We start from the raw sequence: 19,644 nt of genomic DNA, 5'->3' as shown, positions 1-19,644 counted from the left end.
TAGGGTCAGGGGGAGGAAGCAAATTCCTCAACCCGGCTCGGCACTCCCAATATGAAATAGGCTTGTTAACGAACGAAAGCCTCACTTTCAAAGTCTGCTCTAGCTTCAACATCGCCACCCTGTTACCGGCAATACAGGCCACACGTGGGCCGGGGCTCCCAGATCATGATTGTCTTGAAGTACTAGACTTGGACACCAAGGGTCGGCCAGATCTTGAAGATGAACCGTTGGAGGGGGCCGAAGATTTGTTTGTGGATGGGTCCAGTTATATGCTAGATGGGAAGCGTTACACAGGGGCAGCTGTCATCACCCATAGCGAGAGTGTCCATGAAGAACGACTGCCTCCTCATTTCTCCGCCTAGGGATGGACGAAAGTCCCTTACCTGTCCTCGAAGCTTGCTTCGTGGTGGGGGGGAGGCGCTTCGCTTCTCCCCCCGAAGTTCATGCGAGGGGGGGGAGGCGCCCCGCCTCACCCAGCCAAAATTCAGGCCGGGTGGGAGGCGCCCCATCCCTCGCTGGCGAAATTCAGGCCGAGGAGAAGCGCCCCGTCTACCCGGCCGTGAAAAAAAAACAAAAACCCCATGATAGGCTACGTAACGATTTACGTAGCCTATCACGGCTAGATTTCCAAAGTCAGCCGTGATAGGCTACGTAAATCATCATGTAGCCTATCACGGGTGACTTTGAAAAAAAAAAAAAGCGTACGCAAAGGCGGCCCCCATAGGGCACCGCCATTTGCGTTCCTTATTTGGTCCCTGTAGTCTACGTAAAGATTTACGTAGACTACGGCAAAAATAAGGGAACGCTATTTGCGTTGCCCTTATTTTCGCCGTAGTCTACGTAAATCTTTACGTAGACTACAGGGACCAAATAAGGAACGCAAATTGCGGCTCCCTATGGGGGCCGCCATTTGCGTACGCGCTTTTTTTTTTTTTCAAAAGTCACCCATGATAGGCTACGTGACGATTTACGTAGCCTATCACGGCTGACATTGGAGATCTAGCCGTGATAGGCTACGTTAATCGTTCCATAGCCTATCACGGGGTTTTGTTTTGTTTTTTACTTTCCTTGTAATGGCGGTGGCGGCAGCCGGTCAAAAGACCGGCTGCCGCCCCCGCCCCTGACGAAGACCCGCCGAACCGCCGCCGGGACCCGCCGCTGGGAGGGACATTCGTGAAAGGTAAGTCCCATCCCGGGGGGGGGCGGGGGAGGAGAATTTCACCACCGATTTCGGGGGGCCGAATGCATTGGCACTCGGCCCCCCGAAGTTTCGGGGAGAAATTCTCCCCCATCCCTATCTCCGCCCAATCCGCTGAACTGGTGGCCCTGACAAGAGCTTTGCAGGCAGGCAAAGGAAGGCGGGTAAATATTTACACTGACAGTAAGAATGCTTTTGCCGTTGTGCACACTCACGGACAGTTATGGAAAGAGAGGGGATTCCTTACAGCAAATGGATCCCCAGTTGCCAATGGCGGCTTAATCGTAGACCTCTTGGATGCCCTCCAGTTACCCGTACAAGTGGCAGTTATCCACGTCCGAGCCCATGGAAGGGAAAAAGAGGAAAAGTGGAGGCAAAGAAATCAAAGAGCTGATGAGGCTGCAAAGAGAGCAGCCAGGGAAGGAATCCAAGGAACATGTCTTACCCAGAAGGGGGGAGCGCCCCACATACTCCCCCTCTGAGTTGCAAATGGCACAAGAACACAAAGTGAGTCCTCGCGACGATGGATGGATCCAGATGACGGATGAAAGACTGCTTCTTCCACAGACCCTGCAGGGAGCTATCCTGGAACAAGTGCATCACTCTCTTGGACACCCTGGGGCATCAGCCATGATTGACTATTGCAAGAGGCTATTTGTCTCCTCTGGCCTACCTGTACGTGCCCATCGACTAGCCGCAACCTGCAAGGTCTGTCAGAAAACTAATTCCCCCAGAGCCCCCCCTCCACCAAAAGGAGGGCGACCATGGGCGTACTATCCCTTCCAGAGGGTACAGATCGATTTTGCTGAAATGCCACCGTGTAGGGGTTACAGGTATTTGCTTGTAATAGTGTGTCAAATGACGGGGTGGGTAGAAGCGTTCCCATGCAGGAACTGTCAAGCAAAAACTGTAGTTGCTAAATTGTTACAGGAGGTGGTGCCCAGGTTCTCCTTGCCTGAAGTTATAGAATCCGACCAGGGCTCACATTTCACTTCAGCTGTTACGCAAGGGTTGGCACGAGCTCTGGGGGTAGAGTGGCACTTACACTGCCCCTGGAGACCCCAGGCGAGTGGGCAAGTTGAAAGAGCCAATCGGAGTCTCAAGGAGACTCTAACCAAGCTCCAGCAAGGGGTAAGACTCACTTGGGTTGAGACTCTGCCAATAGCTTTGACAAAGCTTCGAAAAATGCCAAGAAAAGACATAAAGCTGTCCCCCTTTGAACTAATGTTTGGATTCCCGCCTCGGGTACACTGCGGAAGGAGGGAGGAGGTCAAATGGGAAATGGGAGATCAGATGTTAAGGGGCCAGTTGATTTCTCTACAATCTGTTCTTTCGCAGCTACGAGCCTACTCTGTCCCATTCCAGAGATTGCCACTAGATGCTCCCATCCATCTCTTCCAATCGGGAGATGAAGTACTGCTGAAAAAGTGGAATAAAGAAGCTTTAAAGGAAGGGTGGGAAGGACCCTACCTAGTGGGACCAACCAGCCATTCATGTGTAAAACTCGTAGGTTCTAGGAAATGGACACACTGCAGCCGGTTGAAGCCATTTAGACGACCCCTGCCTCCTCCTGTCACCCGGAGAGAACAGGAGGACACGGGCAATGGTCCTCTGCTCCCTGGCACCCCCCAGGAAGTTGCCAGGGACACAGGCGAAGAAGCCATCCAGGAGCCACAATCGCCTCTTGTCTATAAATCCCAGCACCTAGGAAAGGCCAAGATCCGACTTAATCGGGCTTGATAGAATAGCTACTCTTGCTAAAATGAAGTGGCTGTGGATCCTAACATTGCTTACCTATGGAGTAATGGGATCAAAACAATCTTGTTGCCAAGAAGGGGGAAACACAGTCTTCAGAACTTCTCTAGGGACAGAATACTACAAATCCATGAAGTCTATCACTTCCTTAGGAAAGAAGGTTTTCAAGATACAATTAACCAAACCCTACACCTATTATACTGGTACTCAGAAAAGCCAATTACCACTAGGGGCCAAAGTCTGCCTCACTAAGGGAGGGCAGTGGGGATTAGATCGATGGAGCCCGCCGCGGGTCCATCAGACCATTAAACAAGTTGTGCAGCAAGCCAGGCTAACCCCTGCAGCCCCACGTCTGCCCCCCTTCATAAAGATCCCAGAGATAGAGACGTGCCCCTAGAAAGCCAGATTAGGGGCCCCAATAACAGAAGAAACTAATAATGTGTGGCTAGAATGGGTAAAGTACACCGCCAAGTCCTTAAATAAGTCTGACTGTTTTATTTGTGCTGCAGGAGCAAGGGTACTGCCTTTTCCTCTGGGATGGGACACTCCCTCCCTCCTCACCTGTGTGATCCGTTTGTTCCAGCACCCTAACGCATGGGGAGAGGAGGAGTGCCAGACTCTAAATAAGTTGTACCCTCCCCTCAAATTAGAAAATCGTGTTATACCTCCTGTAGCTTTTGTGCAACAAAGAAACCATAATGGATGTATATACCGAAAACTTATAGGGGGAGGGGAGCCTGTAGGGAACCTGACAAACAAACGGAGATGTGTTAATTCCACTAGCTTTAAAAATGATTCCCTCCCAATCCCACGGGCTGATCTCTGGTGGTATTGCGGGGGTCTAGAGTTGTATGAAGTATTGCCCTTCAATTGGTCAGGAGTTTGTGGACTGGTCCAGTTGGCAGTCCCCTTTTCAATCACATTTCATCCAACAAGGGAGACTAGCCAACCCTGACAGAAACGGTCGGTAACCCCTTTTGATAATCGAATATACATTGACTCTATAGGGGTGCCAAGGGGAGTGCCAGATGAGTTCAAAGGGAGAAATCAAATCGCTGCAGGATTTGAGTCTACCCTGTTTTGGTGGGCGACCATTAACAAAAGTGTAGATTGGATCAATTACATTTATTATAATCAACAAAGATTTATAAATTATACCCGTGATGCTGTAAAAGGATTGGCTGAGCAGCTAGATGCCACTAGCCAAATGGCCTGGGAAAATCGGCGTGTTCTTGATATGATGTTAGCAGAAAAAGGAGGGGTATGCGTTATGTTAGGTGGGCGGTGCTGCACCTTCATCCCTAACAACACTGCCCCAGACGGCACAGTAACAAAAGCATTACAAGGTCTCACCACATTATCTGAGGAGTTAGCCGAGAATTCAAGGATTAACAACCCCCTGACTGCCTGGCTAGAAAAGTGGTTTGGAAAATGGAAGCACCTAGCAGCCTCAATCCTTATCTCGCTTGTAGTGGTGGTAAGAGTTCTGGTATTATTTGGTTGCTGCATTATCCCCTGTGTCAGAGGCTTATCCCAGCGATTGATAGAAACCGCTCTGTCAAAGCAGATGCTCTTGCTTTATTGTACCAATAAAGAGGCTCCGTTTTAAACGCTTTAAGACGTGAGTAAAGACTTAAAGGAGGGAATTGTTAGAAAAAGAGACTCCATAATCGTTGGCGCCTCAGTTACGTAGGAGCCCGAGTGGCGGGAAAAATGTGGGCGGAGCAAAAAGGAGAACCATAATGACGCGCTCATGACTAACGGCTTGGTAAGCTGATACTGACTGTTTATTGGCTATTGGCAAGAACAATAGAAGTGATATGGTATAAAAGGCTTTTGCACACGTGTCTCGGGGTCCAGATTGCTCTGCACCTGTTTTGCAAAACGTTCAATAAAATAGTGTTGGATCCACTGCTGCCTGCCTGGCATCCTTTCTTCTAAACCGAAAGCAAGAACTTTTTATCTGACACTGGGGCTCTGTGCGGTTTCCACTAAGCTCTAATCGAATTATTTTCTTGATGGCTGGGGGGAGTCTGGATTAATTCTAATGGGAGTTAATTCTGAGGAGACAGCAATGGGTTTGTTGTGGGAAAGAGACTGAAACCAGCCCCCATTTTAACACACAGGATCTCTATTTGGAAGTTGTGAATGAGTTAGGTCCTAAGGCAATGGACGCCTTGAAATCACGCTTAATCGCATTTACGGAATTGGGCTTTGACAGGTGCCCTGTCAATTGAGGGGCTTCTCTGTCATTTCTGTGGGCATTGAGAGGGCAAGTCTCATTCAGCACAATGGGAGAAAACATGGGCTGTGTTCTGGTGCTTATTTTCAATGGTGTTTTAACAGTTGGTCCCTCAGCATCCTGCTCCAAAACAGCAATGAAACTTCCAGAAAATGAGGAAGAAAAGGGTTGGGGCACTGAGGCAACATGCCCACAAAGGCCGCGCTACACGCCCCATGGGCAGGACTATGATACTGGACCCAGTGCGATTGTGGAAACAAGTCAGTAATGGAACTGTGGTAAGCTGGAAAAGTTGGACTATAAGCAGTCTCAGAAGAAGCAGTTTTTCAGCTATAAAATGCAGGGCTGGTGCTGAATGGCCATGACGTCCTGGAAACACAGAGACCTCACTACACAGCCAGGTTGGAGTAGGGATGGGGGAGAATTTCTCCCCGAAACTTCAGGGGGCCAAGTGCCAATGCATTCGGTCCTCCGAAGGTTGTTCGGGAAGAAATTCTCCGCCCCCCCGCCCCCCCCCGGGATGGGACTTACCTTTCACGAATGTCCCTCCCGGCGGCGGGTCCCGGCGGCGATTCGGCAGGTCTTCGTCAGGGTTAATAGCGTTGCCCTTATTTTCGCCGTAGTCTACGTAAATCTTTACGTAGACTACAGGGACCAAATAAGGAAAGCGAATGGCAGCTCCCTATGGGGGCCGCCATTTGGGTACACGCTTTTTTTTTTTCAAAGTCACCCGTGATAGGCTACGTGACGATTAACGTAGCCTATCACGGCTGACTTTGCAGATCTAGCCGTGATAGGCTACGTTAATCGTTACGTAGCCTATCACAGGGGCATTTTTTTTTCTTTTGAAGTTCGCGGTCGGGGAGACGGGGCGCTTCTCCCCGGCCTCAATTTCGGCCGGGCGAGGCGGGAAGCCTCCCCCCCGGCCTGAATTTCGGCTGGGCGAGGAGGGAAGCCTCCCCCCCTGGCCTGAACTTCAGGGGGAGCAGCGAAGCGCCTCCCCCCCACCGCGAAGCAAGCTGCGAGACCAGGTAAGTGACTTTCGTGCATCCCTAGGTTGGAGTAAAGCACTGGTGGAAACACAGCCCGTGTGTTTAGTGGGAGGGAAACTGGGCAAGGTGGAGTAGGGATGTCAGAGAATTCCGCCACGGACTCCAGTGAGGAGCCACGCAGCTGCCTTTACCGTGATAGGCTACGTAAATACTTACATAGCCTATCACGGCAAAGAGCGGGGGCGCAAATGGTGTAGCGGCCGCCATTTGTGTCCCTGCTCTTTGCCGTGATAGGCTACGTAAATACTTTTACTACGTAAAAGGCTACGTAAATCCTTGCCGACTGCAAGGACGCAAATGGTGGCTGCTACAACGGCCACCATTTGCAGCCGTAGCAGCCCAGCCGCGGCTGGAACTCTGGCTGCGGCCGGCTGGGGAGGATTCCAGGGGGAGGGACGGAGCGCCTCTCCCCCACCGTGTGTTAGAAACTCATTTGTCCAACCATGCCCTGTAAAATAACTTCGTGACACACGTACAAGCAGCACTCTATGTTTATTAAGCACGTTTGCAAAGGTGGGTGTCCTAACTGAGTAGGCACACCTGACAATCAAAGCACACAGTTTTTATTCTCTTTCCCCGGCCGCTGATTCCCTCCCTTGTTTCCCCATTGGCTAGGTACTCCAAGGTTCACAACTTTCTGATCCACCTATTCACATTATCTCCTTGACATGTCCCCCCTCCCTTTACATACATCGCATGTACATTATAATGACCTTATTAGCTATGCAGGGTGTGTAACATAATATTAATGAGCACGTACAGTTCTATAATAACCATGTGTCCTAACTCTGGGCTTTTTATCTAATTTTCTAATGTGGTTTCTACTTTGCTTAGTAACCACACTTCTAACTTCATTTTAAGTTTCTTACCACAAACTACCTTAGACACTTGTTTCCACATCCTGTCTTAGCTCAGTCACTGCTCAAAAGCATCTTCGACTTATTTAATGCAAAAGCAACATTTTAATCCTTTCCTACACGCGGATTGCCTGGTGCGGAGCCAGGTAAGTGTTTCGTACATCCCTAAGGTGGAGCATATGTTGTGCCACTGCACAGTACATGGTCTTGAGGAGGTTGCATTAAAAAAAAAAAAAGCAGGCGCAGGTCCCTAGAAGTTAATGGGGTATAAACACTCATGGATTCCTGACAGGCCTCTTTGATTTCTTTATAATAACAAAACAGCCTGTTTGGCTGTCGCATCTGAAAGACGCAGTGAGTCAGTTTATGCCTCTTTCTTGAGTGTGAGTGTGTGTGAGAGAGTGCATCAATGTGTGTTTATGTTTTCTGTGTCTATGCACTGTGTTTTGTAAAAGGAAAAGCTTGTGTTTGTATGTGAGTTTTCTACCATGGAAGAGATATGTCTTTTGCTTCCAGGAAAGCATGGAAGATGATTTCCACTAAAATATGTAGTGAAAAATGTTTTTGCATTATTACTGTACATTGTTGACTCTGTGTGTGTGTGTGTGTGTGTGTGTGTATTTTGTGTGTGAGTTCAGTAGTGGGGGGCAGAGTAGGAGGCTCACTAGGGACAGCTACTCTGGGGCCCAGCATGGCCTTGAGCTGGCCCATGCTGTGTGGCTTTGAGGATATCATCATCAGCAGTGGCAGTAGCCGTTGTTTCTCGAACAAGAAAATGTGGGTCCAGAGGAGTGCTTTTCTGTACTGTGATTTCCCCAATGTTGAGACATTGCTCAGAAGGCCACATAAATGGTCGGATCCAGACTTAGTCTTGCTTAGAGTAGACTCACTGAAATCAATGGGAAAAGTTAGTCACAAGTTATGACTACCGAGTCTACTCTAAACATGACTAAGTCTGGATCCAGCTAAAACGCCATAAGAGATGACTGAACTATGGATTCTGGACTCATTAAAAAAAAAACCCCTATGAAGTCAGTGGTCGCAGAGGCCACAGAATGCTGAAAGAAACCGAAACAGTGATCAACCATCCAGACTGCTGCTCTAGGGAGGATATAACAAGATGTGTTTCTGGCACTGTGGGTGATCAATTGGAACTTCTGGAAGCTATTATTGCCTTCTTCTTGCTGAATGTCAAAAAGACATGCCCTCATCCTGCATGCATTGCTCAGCAGAACTCCAAAATGACTAAACGCTCATTTTTATTGTATAATCTTACAAAGTTGTATAATCTTAGAAGGGGGCATGGCTGTGAGGGGGAGTGGCTGTGCCTGTCATGAAGGGACCCTGCCCTTCTGGATTTGCCACCACACTACTGTGCATGACCTGTATAGCAGTTGATACCCAACAGAGGTACATCCAGTAGCAGGCAGGATGTCAACAAAAATAGATTGACATGAGGCCAGCCTTTTAAAAACATTGTATGGAAGCAGTAGTGATTAGGCAAATGAAAAAGGATCACAGAAACACTGTAGAAAGACAATCCAGAAATTCCAAGCACAATAATGCCTATCCAGGACCTTCACAATATAACAAGGAAACTGTACAGACTTATAGCAAGTGGATCGGCCTCCCAACTCCAATGAGAAGGCTGATCCATTGACCCATTTGAAATGGGATTTCCCCTTATAGAGACTCTCTTCCATATGTGGGGAGACTGATAGTGCAGTCTTAATAATCCTTCTCAGAAGTAAATCCCATTGAGTTCTTTGGGGCTTACTCCCAAGTAAGTGAGTATAAGATTGCAGTGAAAAGCTCCAACCACGTGGCTCCTTCATGGTTCACTGAAAAGCCCTTTTCATATTCAGGAAAAACTTTTATGTAAGAAATAGCAACCTGTCTCTCTCCTCAATCCATACTGCACCTGAGTCTAAGGGCTTCATCACACAAGACTAAAAATCCTGCAATTAACCAGGGCTTCAGCTTCCAGAATCTTTGTGGGATCGAGTCCTTTCCACGTGGCTTAAAAAAACCCAACTCCTCGATAAGGTCTATGTGTTTCATTATAAAGCCAGTTGGTGGCGCTGTTGTTTAATTTGCAATAAAATAACTTTAAACAGTATACCCTCATTTATATTGACTCCATGGTGGGAGGAGGGAAAATGCCGGACTTTCGTTGTCATGGAAAACAATGCAACAGAGCTTGCAAAGAGCGGGAGGTGCCCTGGAGGAGGACTGCGTTGTGTACAGGCTATTTGTCTTATAAAGGAGAAGTAGCAGAGGAATTTGCAAACATGCCCACAAAATCCTTGCGGTTGCACAAGGTGTGTGTAAGTTGTAATTGAAAGAGCAGAGATGTCTCCAAGCTAAGGTGCCTCGCCGTTCTTTGCACCCTTCTAGCCCTTGCAGAGATCCTTTCCTGGAGGCTTAGGGGCTGCTGCTGCAAGTGTCGAATGCTGCTTCACCAGAGCTCTCAGCTGAACTTTTATCCTCATTTTGAAGTCTCTTAATCAAATGTTTCTCTCATAAACCATATCCAGCTGCTTTTTGTACTACAAGAGGTCAGTTCCCAAATGAAGCCTTGCATTCAACTGGTGTTTTAGACTTGAATAACATCAGCACTTTGCTCAGCATCACAGGTTTACCTAGCCCGACATCCTGTTTCCAACAGTGGCCAGCCAGATGCCCCAGATGGGATGCCCACAGGCAGGGCATGAAGGCAACACATCTCCCTACTGTTTGTACCCCAACATTTGGTGTTCAGAGATACTTGCAGGTTCCACTTAGCTATCAGGGCTAAGAGCCATTGATAGATCCAATCCGTCTGAATTTCAGCATCTCTACACAAGCCTAAAATCCTGCATTTAAAATGAGGGTTTTCTGCTTCCATTTTAAATGCAGGATCACAATGGACTCCCTCCCCCCCCCTTTTCCCCCTCCCCCCCTTATCTGAGTCTTCCATGTGTTTCATTATACAGCCACTAGATGGCGCTGTGGTCTAGCTTCTCTTATTGTGAGTTTTCCTCTTTTCAAGAGGGCTCAAGCACTGTAATTTGATAGCTCATTATCACCTATCTTTTTTTTAAAAAGGAATAAAGATGATTTAGTGCAGGAGACGCCTTGGAGGTTGACGACATCATCTAAAGGAGCCGCAAACTTCTGTGAGTAACCAATCTCAATAGCAGGATAAAAGCTCTGTGTGAAGAAGCCCTTTGTCTAATCCACTTTTAAGCCATCTAAGCCTGTGACCATCACCACCATTCCTTGTGGCAGCAAATTCCATACATTAATTATGTATTGTGTGGCCTGAATCTACTGGCAATCAATGTCACTGGATGACCTTGAGTTCTAGTGTTATAAGAGAGACTGTTGTACAAGATGCTACGATATCACAGACTCTGATCTCAGGAACACTGCCCCTTTTTGTGGTGTTCATTTTCAGCTCTGCAGTTTGATCCTTCAGGCTGCGAGAGATATGAGCCACACCTGACTCGAGTTATATCATGTACACAATATTTCAACCATATTTGTAAACTAAGTTATTATGGCTCAATAGAACAGCATGGAGACACTGCACTCAACAGTTAATTGAGTCATCTGTGCTCTGCATTCAGTGGGTCCAAGTATGTATGACTCTGGGAGATTCACACTTAAGAACATAAGAGGTGCTGTGCTAGATCAGACCAAAGGCCTGTCTAGACCAGCATTTTGATCACACAGTGGCCAACCAGATCTCTATTGGATGCTCACAAGAAGGACATGAGTGCAAGAGCACCACCCATTCGTGTTCCTCATCAGCTGGTATTGAGAAATATACTGCCTCTGATAATGGAGTTAATATATAGCCATCATGACTTTGTTGTTCAGACGTTAAGTCGTGTCTGACTCTTCGTGACCCCAAGCCATCATGACTAGTAGCCATTAATAGCCAGTCTTCTCCTCCATTAATTCAACTAATCTCCTTTTAAAGCCATCCAGGTTGGTCGCTGTTACTATATCTTATGGTAGTGAATTCCATAGTTTAAGTATGTGCTGTGTGAAGAAGTGCTTCCTTTTATCTGTCCTAAATCTCCCACTGTTCAGCTTTGTTGGATGACCCCAAGCTCTAGTATTAAACTTCGATCTGCTTTCTCCACTTGCTGCACTTTTATACATCTCTATCATGTTCCCCCACCCCCCTCCCCCACCACTTACTCACCTTTTTTCTAAGCTAAAAAGTCCTAGATATTGTAACCTTTCCTTGTAGGGGAGTTGCTCCAGCCCACTGATCATTTTGGTTGCCCTTTTCTGCACTTTTCCAGCTTTATATCCTTTTTGAGATTTGGTGACCAGAACTGTAACCTTCTAGAATTCTAAAAAGTTAATGAGACAGAACTTACCTTTGCAGAAGCCATGATTATTCTTTTTCAACAGAGCCTGTGCTCCGATATGCTTAATAATTTGATTTTTAATAACACTTCCTGCCAATTTACTGGGAACAGATGTTAAGTTAACCAGGCATTAATTTCCTGGATCCCTTTTTGAAAAATGGTGTTACATTGGCCACTCTCCTATAAGATATGCTATGTATTTTTGTTAGGAGATCAACAATTTCACATTTTTTAAGAACTCTCAGATGGATACCATCTGGATCCAGTGGTTTGATTGTTTTCAATTCCTTTTGTCAATGAGATCTAGAATTTAATCTCTGGCCACCTCAGACTCTTGTCACCTCTTTCCTTAGACTCCCTTCCTAATATAAAATCAGGCACGGGTATCTGCCCTGCATCTTCTGCAGTGACAATAGATGCAAAAAGTTCATTCTGCTTCTCTGTATTCAGGAGATACCCTCCTGGAAGTATCCAAGATTTCAGAGGTCTGGTCCATCATGGCTCAGAAGAGGACATTTAGGGTCCCAGCATCCACTCTCTGGAACTCTCTGTCACTACAAATTAGGGAGGCACTAACCCTCCTGGGTTTTCAGCTCCTACTAAAAATGTAGCTTTTCCATCAGGCATTCCCTGAAAGGAAATCTTGTCCTCTGTAAATCATTTAGACTTTTTTTTTTAATAGTAGTGATTCATATTGTTAAATAAATACACAGCCTCCTTATTCTCCTTTAGTGTTATCCAATAGACCAAGCTCCTTCCTAGCCTGTTTCCTGCTTCTGATGTAGTTAAATATGTGTTTATTGCTGGTCTTAATGTTATTAGCGCTATGCTCCTCAAAGTCTGTTTTTGCACCCCGTATTGTTGGCTTGCATTTGTTTAGTGCAAGTTTGTGTCCCTTTTCTTCTCCTTGCTTGGGCAAGACTTCCATGTCCTGAAGGAAGGGTTCTTTGCTCTGACAGCTTCCTTGACATTGCTTGTTAACGGTGCTGGTAACCTCTTGGACTGGGTGCGTTGATTTCCTCTGCTTTTTTAAAAAAGGTAAATATAGCTGGGGTGGGGCATAATTTGGATTGGACAGTTAACCCATTCTACTCAGACTGTTTTTCTGTTCAGAATAACCTCCCCACTTCAAGCTGCTATTTGTCCTTCCTACAGATGATGGTTGACCATAAGGAAAGAGGCAGTTACTTACGAAGGGCCAGGCCATTTGGGCCTACAAGGCATATTGTTTTGCACTGGCATATTGTTTTGTAAAGTCTTTCAAGCCGCCAACCACACTAGAAAGAAGGATGTCTGAGCTCTTAGGATCATCACGCAAGCAAGTACCTTTAGGGTCATTTACTATGGTCAATTGCAGTGACATTAACCACTGTTGGCTGGTTCCTCTTTTTAATCTTTATGCCTCTTTGCTCTTTGTTTTGTCTGACAGGGGAAAAAAAAACCTGTCCCAGTTAGGAGAACTACAAGCAGAACCTGAGACAAAATGCTGCAGTTTATCCCCATCCCCTAAGAGACGTGCTCCTGTGCAGCAATCCAGCCTAGAAAAGGAGCCTTGTAGCCTGTTAAGGATGGGAAGAGGGGGGAGAACTTTAGGGGGCAGGAAAGAGAAAAGAGATCTCTCTTTTCTACCTGGACACCTTTGAAACATTTCCCAACTGTGCTAAATGGCAGAAAGTGAAGTGAAAGACCTTGTCTGCCTGAGATCCAGTGTCACCACAGCCAGTCAGAGCAAACAATTCTAGGCTAGAAGGGCAAATAATGTAACCTGGGCCCCATCTACATGGAGATGCTTTCTGAGGTGATTCTGTTTAAATCCAGATTTTCATTAAATCGGGTTTGCTCCTCCTGGGATAAATGTAGCCAGTAAAGTGGTGTATACATTAAAAAAAAACAAACAAACACCCCGCTTTCATGGGGCAAATGGCACCTGAAACCATGAGTTGGAGGTTGGGTGGGCAAAGTCCCATGGTAGAACTGAACATCATCAACTGCGTAGGTGCAGCATAGCGAATGCGCAGAGGCTTGCTCCCCACCCCTCTCCTCACTTGCATGCTCAATAAAGTGCAATGGAGGAGAATGAGTCACTTCTGAGGAGACATGTTTAGCCAACATCCCCCCTTGTGTCCACCCTTTCTAGGCAGGAAGAAGGCTCCTTTGGGAGCAATCAGCTTTTGAAATCATTACAGTCCTTCATACCTTCGCTCTTCCATAAGAGCGGAGCTCCCTGCCCGCTCCTCACTCATGTGCTCAATGAAGTGCAGTGGAAGAGAATGAATTACTTCTGAGTAGACATGTTTTGCCAACACCTCCTCTTGTGTCCACCCTTTCTCAGTGGGAGTAAGGGTCACTTGGGGGCGATCACCCTTTAAATTCATTAAACTTATGTGCACATCCGCTTGTCTGGACATTTAAAAAACAGCAGACAAAGGGATTCTCCCCCCCCCCGCTCTGAGCTTGTACTTGGTAAAGTACAATCGACGAGAATGAGTTACTTCCGAGTAGACATGTTTTGCCCACTCCTCTCCTCGTGTCCACCCTTTCATGACACAACTTACCCTTCCTCCAATCAACGCTGCTTCCCCCAGCCTGCACCAAAGACCGCTCAGGTCATACAGACTCCCAAACCACACCGAAGCCACCACAACAGGAAAATCCATCAGAAAACCAGTTTGCAAAAAAACGGGTTTTACAGCATGAAAAACCACCCTTGCTACAGAGAGGGGCATACATCACGTGCCACAATCGTCTGAGGGGGTGCAGTAGAACTGGAGTAAATGCCCCGTGTAGATGGGCCCCTGGTATAAGGCACCTTCCTTTGTCTCTATAATGTAGAGGGCTTGGGTTTCGGACTGTGTCCAGCCCCAAACATGAGCATTTTACTGCTGTATGCATATGTGTGTGTTGGGGGGTGGGGAGTCAGTTCTGGAGAGCAGGAAAGGAAAAATGACACTTTCTTCCTGAAAGATCCCTGCATAGAAGGGTTTCTTAACTTTTTTTAAAGAAAACTGCACAGATGGCATGCATTCCCCCAACCATACCTGCCTCCCCGTTGCAGAATACTTCAGCTGTCAGAGGCTTGAGCAGATTAATCCCCTCCTCTCCCCCAGTCCACCTTCAAGTTTACTTCTTTTCCTGACACCTCAACAGCCTATACCTCCAAAAACTCTCACCTCTTTTGTAGGCCATTTGGGAGTAGATGTGTTTAAAAGCCTTAATTTATTTTATTGTACAAACATGTATACATCTACACACCTAGGGAGTCTTCCAAATATGTAGAAACCTTTGCTTTATTTTTGGGTGGCTCCAACTACACCCAAGTTCACTATTGGAATCATTTACTTATTTACTGAAGGTGATGTTTGCCACCTTCCTGAAGGCTGTCGCATACATATTGGGCTGTTGCACTTTTTAATCTCTAGGGCCGTGTTTCCACGACAACAGAAGGAGAAGCTAATGGAGGAGTACTGGATTTTAATTTAAAAGGAACCAGCTTTGCTGCAATGTGGTCCATGCAGGGCTCCACGACCAGGTTCTCCACACCAGTAAAAATCGCTTCACAGAACATACTTCCTGGTGGGGGTGGGGGGTGGCAGTGAAGGTCATCTGACTGGCAGGGGCTGCTCAACCAGTAAGAGAGGCTTTCCCCTCCCCCCCCTCCTTTCCCCTGAAAGTCCAGATGCGCCCACATTTCAGGAGCAAGCCTCATTGACCACAATGGGAGTTACTTCCGAGTACACGTGCATATGCTTGTGCTGGGAAAGGTGGGGAGGAGAACATAAAAATGGGAAACCAGCCCCCATTTTAACCGGCAAGATCTCTATAACAAAGGGTGGAAGTAGTTACTTCCTAAGGCAATAAACCAAACAAAGGAGATTCGGAGCCTCGAGATCACGCTTAGGGAATTGAGTTTAACTGTGCCATGTCAACTGAGGGGGATCTCTGTAAGTTCTGATGTGGGCATTCAGAGGCAAGCCTCATTCAGCGCAATGGGAGTTACTTCTGAGGAGACACGAATTGGTTTGATGTGGGAAAGAGAGCAGTAAATAAAAAGACAGAAACCAGCCTCCATTTGAACCCACAGGATCTCTGTTAAACCAAACAAAGGAAAATTGGAGCCTTGAGATCGCACCTCACTTAGGGAACTGGGCTTTAAACTGTGCCATGTTAGTTGGGGGGGGGGGTCTCTGTAAGTTCTGATGTGGGCATTCAGAGGGCAAGCCTCATTCAGCTAGGGATGGCGGAGAATTCTGCCACAGATTTCAGTGAGGCCCAATGCACTGGCGTTTGGCCCCCCGAAACCCATGGCGGAACGGCCTCCCACCCCCCGCCATCCCACAGAATCCCCCCTGGGACGAAACTTACCTGGGGCGGATGTTGCAGCGGCGGCAGCTCTGGTGGCGGTGGCGGCTGGTCTCTCGGCCGGCTGCTGCAGCCGTCATTTGCGTCCTGCCAGGCTGCCGTGATAGGCTACATAAGTATTTACATAGCCTATCACGGCAGCCTGGCAGGACGCAAATTGCGGCTGTTACAGCGGCCGCCATTTGCAGCCACAGCAGCCGGACGTGGCCGGAACTCCGGCTGTGGATGGCCCTGGCCGGCGGCTCCGCAGAACTGCCATGGAGCAAAGCCAGCCCAGGGAGGATTCCAGGGGGAGGGACGGAGCGCTCCCCCCCCCACTGAGAATCAAAGCTGCGAAAAGGTAAGTGACTTTCGTACATCCCTACATTCAGCGCCATTGGGAGTTATTTTGAGGAGACACTTGGTTTGTGCAGGCACAGGAAACACCCCTGGACTGGGGTCACGGAGAAAGGCACACCCCTGGGCACCCGAGCTAAATGCAGGGGTTGGGGCACACAGCAACTATACCGGGGAGAACCTGACTTGAGGAAAAGAACTGGACTTCAAGCAGTCTCAGGAAATCCGTTTTTTTCCCTGATAAGCTCCAGGTTGGCTGCTGGATGGCCACAACGTCATGTTTCCCTAATGACCTCCACACACATCCAGATCGGAGTAAATCACTGGTGGAGACACCCCCCAGGCCTCTTTGCAGGCTGAACTGAAAGGGTGGCTGGATCCAGATGACTCTTTCTGGGCCTGACGTTCCTCTGCCCACCTTAAACAAAGACATTTGCAGCTTTCCCCACTGCAGGTAGTTTGTGCATTTGGAAATGTTAGGAAAAACATCCTCCCATATTGATACGGGTTGTTGTGCTGAGCTGTTGAAAGTCACCAAAAGGAGCACCAGGCATAGCTTTGAATTAATCCTCTTTATTAACAGGTTCATCATCATCATCATCATTTATTTGTACATGATTCTTAGTGCATCTTTTCAAATAAAACTATCAAACTGTACAAAAAACAAAGAGATTAAAAAAGAGGGTGGCAAAACAGGGTGGTAGCTTCTCAGTGGTAAGAAACATGGAAACTCAATCATTTATAAATTTTCAAAAGCTGCAAGAATCCAAACAAATATCTTTATTATCTTTACTTTAAAAAGCTGCAAAAATATAAACTGTAAATTACTGTAATTAGCAGCTACAAGATCCTTTAAAACTGGAACTTGATTAACTGTGAACATGTCTAGAAAAGAAGGTGAAGATGAATCAATCAGTAAATAAAGTGCTGGAGGCCTTGAAAATGCAGCGGAATCACTTTTACCACAGCAAGAAATGAACAGAAGCACAACATCCCATTAAGCGAGTATATTTATACTTACAGCAAAATGGAATATGTACAGCTATCTGTGATCAGTAGCTCAGTTTCCCATCCACCCCATGCATGTAACTTAGCTTGCAGTTGCTTGGATGCCCATGAAACAGATGCAGAAGGAATGGGCACAAGAAGAGAAGCAGCAATGAACTGGCCATTTATGTCAGTGGAGTGCATATCAGCAGCAGAGCCTGTACTGCAGCAAAGCCAGATGGGATTTTATTATAAAACAGGAAAAGAAATGTTTTAATTAAGCTACTACATTTTCAAAACATTACTTAGCATTGCTAAGATCCCTGTATATTAAAGTTATCTTCTTCCTGCTAGTGTTTTGGGCTATGTTACCCTTACAAGGTTATATATCGGACACTGTGTTTTAAAACTGTATCTACGTTTTGGCAGTAGGGCAAGTAATGCACGTATTGTGATGCATATGCCACTTATTAAGTTCATGTGATAGCAGTCATTTGACTCAACATATACACTGTCCATTTCAGAACCTGTTATCATTGCAATTGTAGAAATTCTGTCCATTGACCTTGTACCTTTGCTGTCCTAGTGTTTCATTACTTGTACATTGTAAGGGCTGTGGTACAACAGTACCATTAACCATTGCTAAAAATAAAGGAACAGATTTGGCCATGTCTTCATGTTGCCAAGGTACTGTGGGAATTGCCCAATGGAAAATCCAGGCATTCACAAGGAAAAGTAGCTGGCAAAAAGATCACCCCAGCCCTTGTATGGAAAATTTTTCCTTTTATTGCATGCACAATAAGGAACGTCAACAGTGATACCAATGTGGACAGTCTGTGATCCTGAAACACTTAAAGCACCAGGAGAGAAATAGTGTAAACTGAAGCTCCTTTGAATTCTTTCTGCTGTAGTATTTGCATCATGTACTTAATGTACATCTGAGAAATCATTGTGCTCTTATGTTGCTTGCAGCCGAGATGGATCAGCTGTCACTTACTGGTTGCCTGCATTTATTGGTTACCAGATGTGTTCTGTTCTATAAGGTCCTTTTCTGCTTTGCTGTTCACAACAGGCAACTGTCCTTGGCTTATGGAAGGGCTGGAATATGTTTTCCTTAAGGAAACGTCTTCAGTCTCCATTGTGAAGAGGTTGGCTTCAATTTTTTCCAGGTCGTCTGTCCCGGTCTTTATCTTCACACATAGGAGGTTGATGTATGTCTCATAGCGGCTTTTCTGTGGAGGATGATGAAACAGAACAAAAAGCCTGAGAACTAGGAATGACCATATCAACAGAGAGGAACAAATGCTGGAGATTTCTTTGTGACTAGAGAGAGAAAAGAAATCCATCATCTACACACGAGGGAAAGATGTGCTGAGTTCTGAGATCTTCCCGCAAATGGGCCATGAAAAGTATTGTTGCTGAAAGCAAGGAAGTAAGCACGCTGTTGCTGTATTACACAGCAACTCATGCAGATTCTAATTCTTTAATACTCTGCAGGAATGTTGTTTCTATCTGTGTCCTACACTCCTCCTCTTATTCATTCATTCATTCATTCATTCATTTTATGGAGAATTTTACCCCACCTTTCAAGCACATTATCAGAACATGAAAAGCACCATAAAATAGCTAAAACATAAAAACAAAGTAAAAACAGCAAATCTATTAAAACAGCATAAAAAGAATTTCCATTTAGAACAGTTAGTAAATTTTGAATTATGGAATAAACGTAGCAAGATGGATTTAACGCATAGCAACAGTTAAATACATATGAAGGAGGTGGTAATGTCATGAATGGTCAAAACCATACTAGTCTGAATAAGTGAAGATAAATTATATAAGGCAAATACAAGAACAACACTTAGTTCATCATCTGACAAACATTGAGATCACAGAAATAGCAAATAAAAATATTACTTTCAAACGTATACATTACTTTTAGTATCCTATTGCAAAAGAGAGAGAGAGAATTATGAGAAGCTGGGCACAAGATCTTAGCCACTCACAGTTCTGGTATCTGAGAAAACAGACATGCAGCATTGGCTTTCCAAGGTCATTACTGTATGGTCCGCAACACCTCAAAAACTGCACAAAGACCTTATGAAAATTATCTGTGCTGGTAATGTAAAAAATGCCCTTGGCATTGTCCTGCATGCCATACTGACCTCCAGGCGAGAATATTGTAAAGGCCTCTGTGCCCTTGAAAGTCACTTAGAAACTACAGTTGGTTCAACTGCTATTTTCAAAAAAGCAACAGCTAATTGTTAGTTTAAATGGATCGAAATGCTCATACACAAGGTTAACTCAGAGGGCAATCTTGGCCCTCAGATCCACAGGCTAGAGGGGGTGAGGAGGGCGCAGTGGGGCTCTGCTGATGGAGACAAGCTCCCTGATGGGGGCACATCTGACTCCCCCAGTTATGCCCAGGGAAAGCTCCATGGGTGTAAATCCAGCCAGTGGGAGGCCCTGAAACGGGGCATTCTGAGGTTAGGGT

General features: G+C 46.2%; 1 protein-coding gene across 1 annotated transcript in view; it reads right to left on the bottom strand.

Annotated features, from left to right (window-relative positions):
- Nucleotides 1–18,163: 18,163 nt before the first annotated feature.
- The window catches only part of PSD2 (pleckstrin and Sec7 domain containing 2), an 86,558-nt gene continuing 85,077 nt past the window's right edge, over nt 18,164–19,644 (bottom strand). The window contains exon 14 of the mRNA XM_084848167.1: nt 18,164–18,385. Within this exon, the coding sequence (XP_084704293.1) occupies nt 18,164–18,385 (222 nt within the window). The remainder of the gene's footprint in view (nt 18,386–19,644) is intronic.

The sequence above is a fragment of the Heloderma suspectum genome, chromosome 4 (genome assembly GCF_057233095.1).
Source record: "Heloderma suspectum isolate Gila_16-S chromosome 4, 16-S_ref, whole genome shotgun sequence".
Classification (NCBI taxonomy): domain Eukaryota; kingdom Metazoa; phylum Chordata; class Lepidosauria; order Squamata; family Helodermatidae; genus Heloderma; species Heloderma suspectum.
Note: the sequence above shows the minus strand (reverse complement) of the source record. Positions and strands in the feature narration are given on the sequence as shown.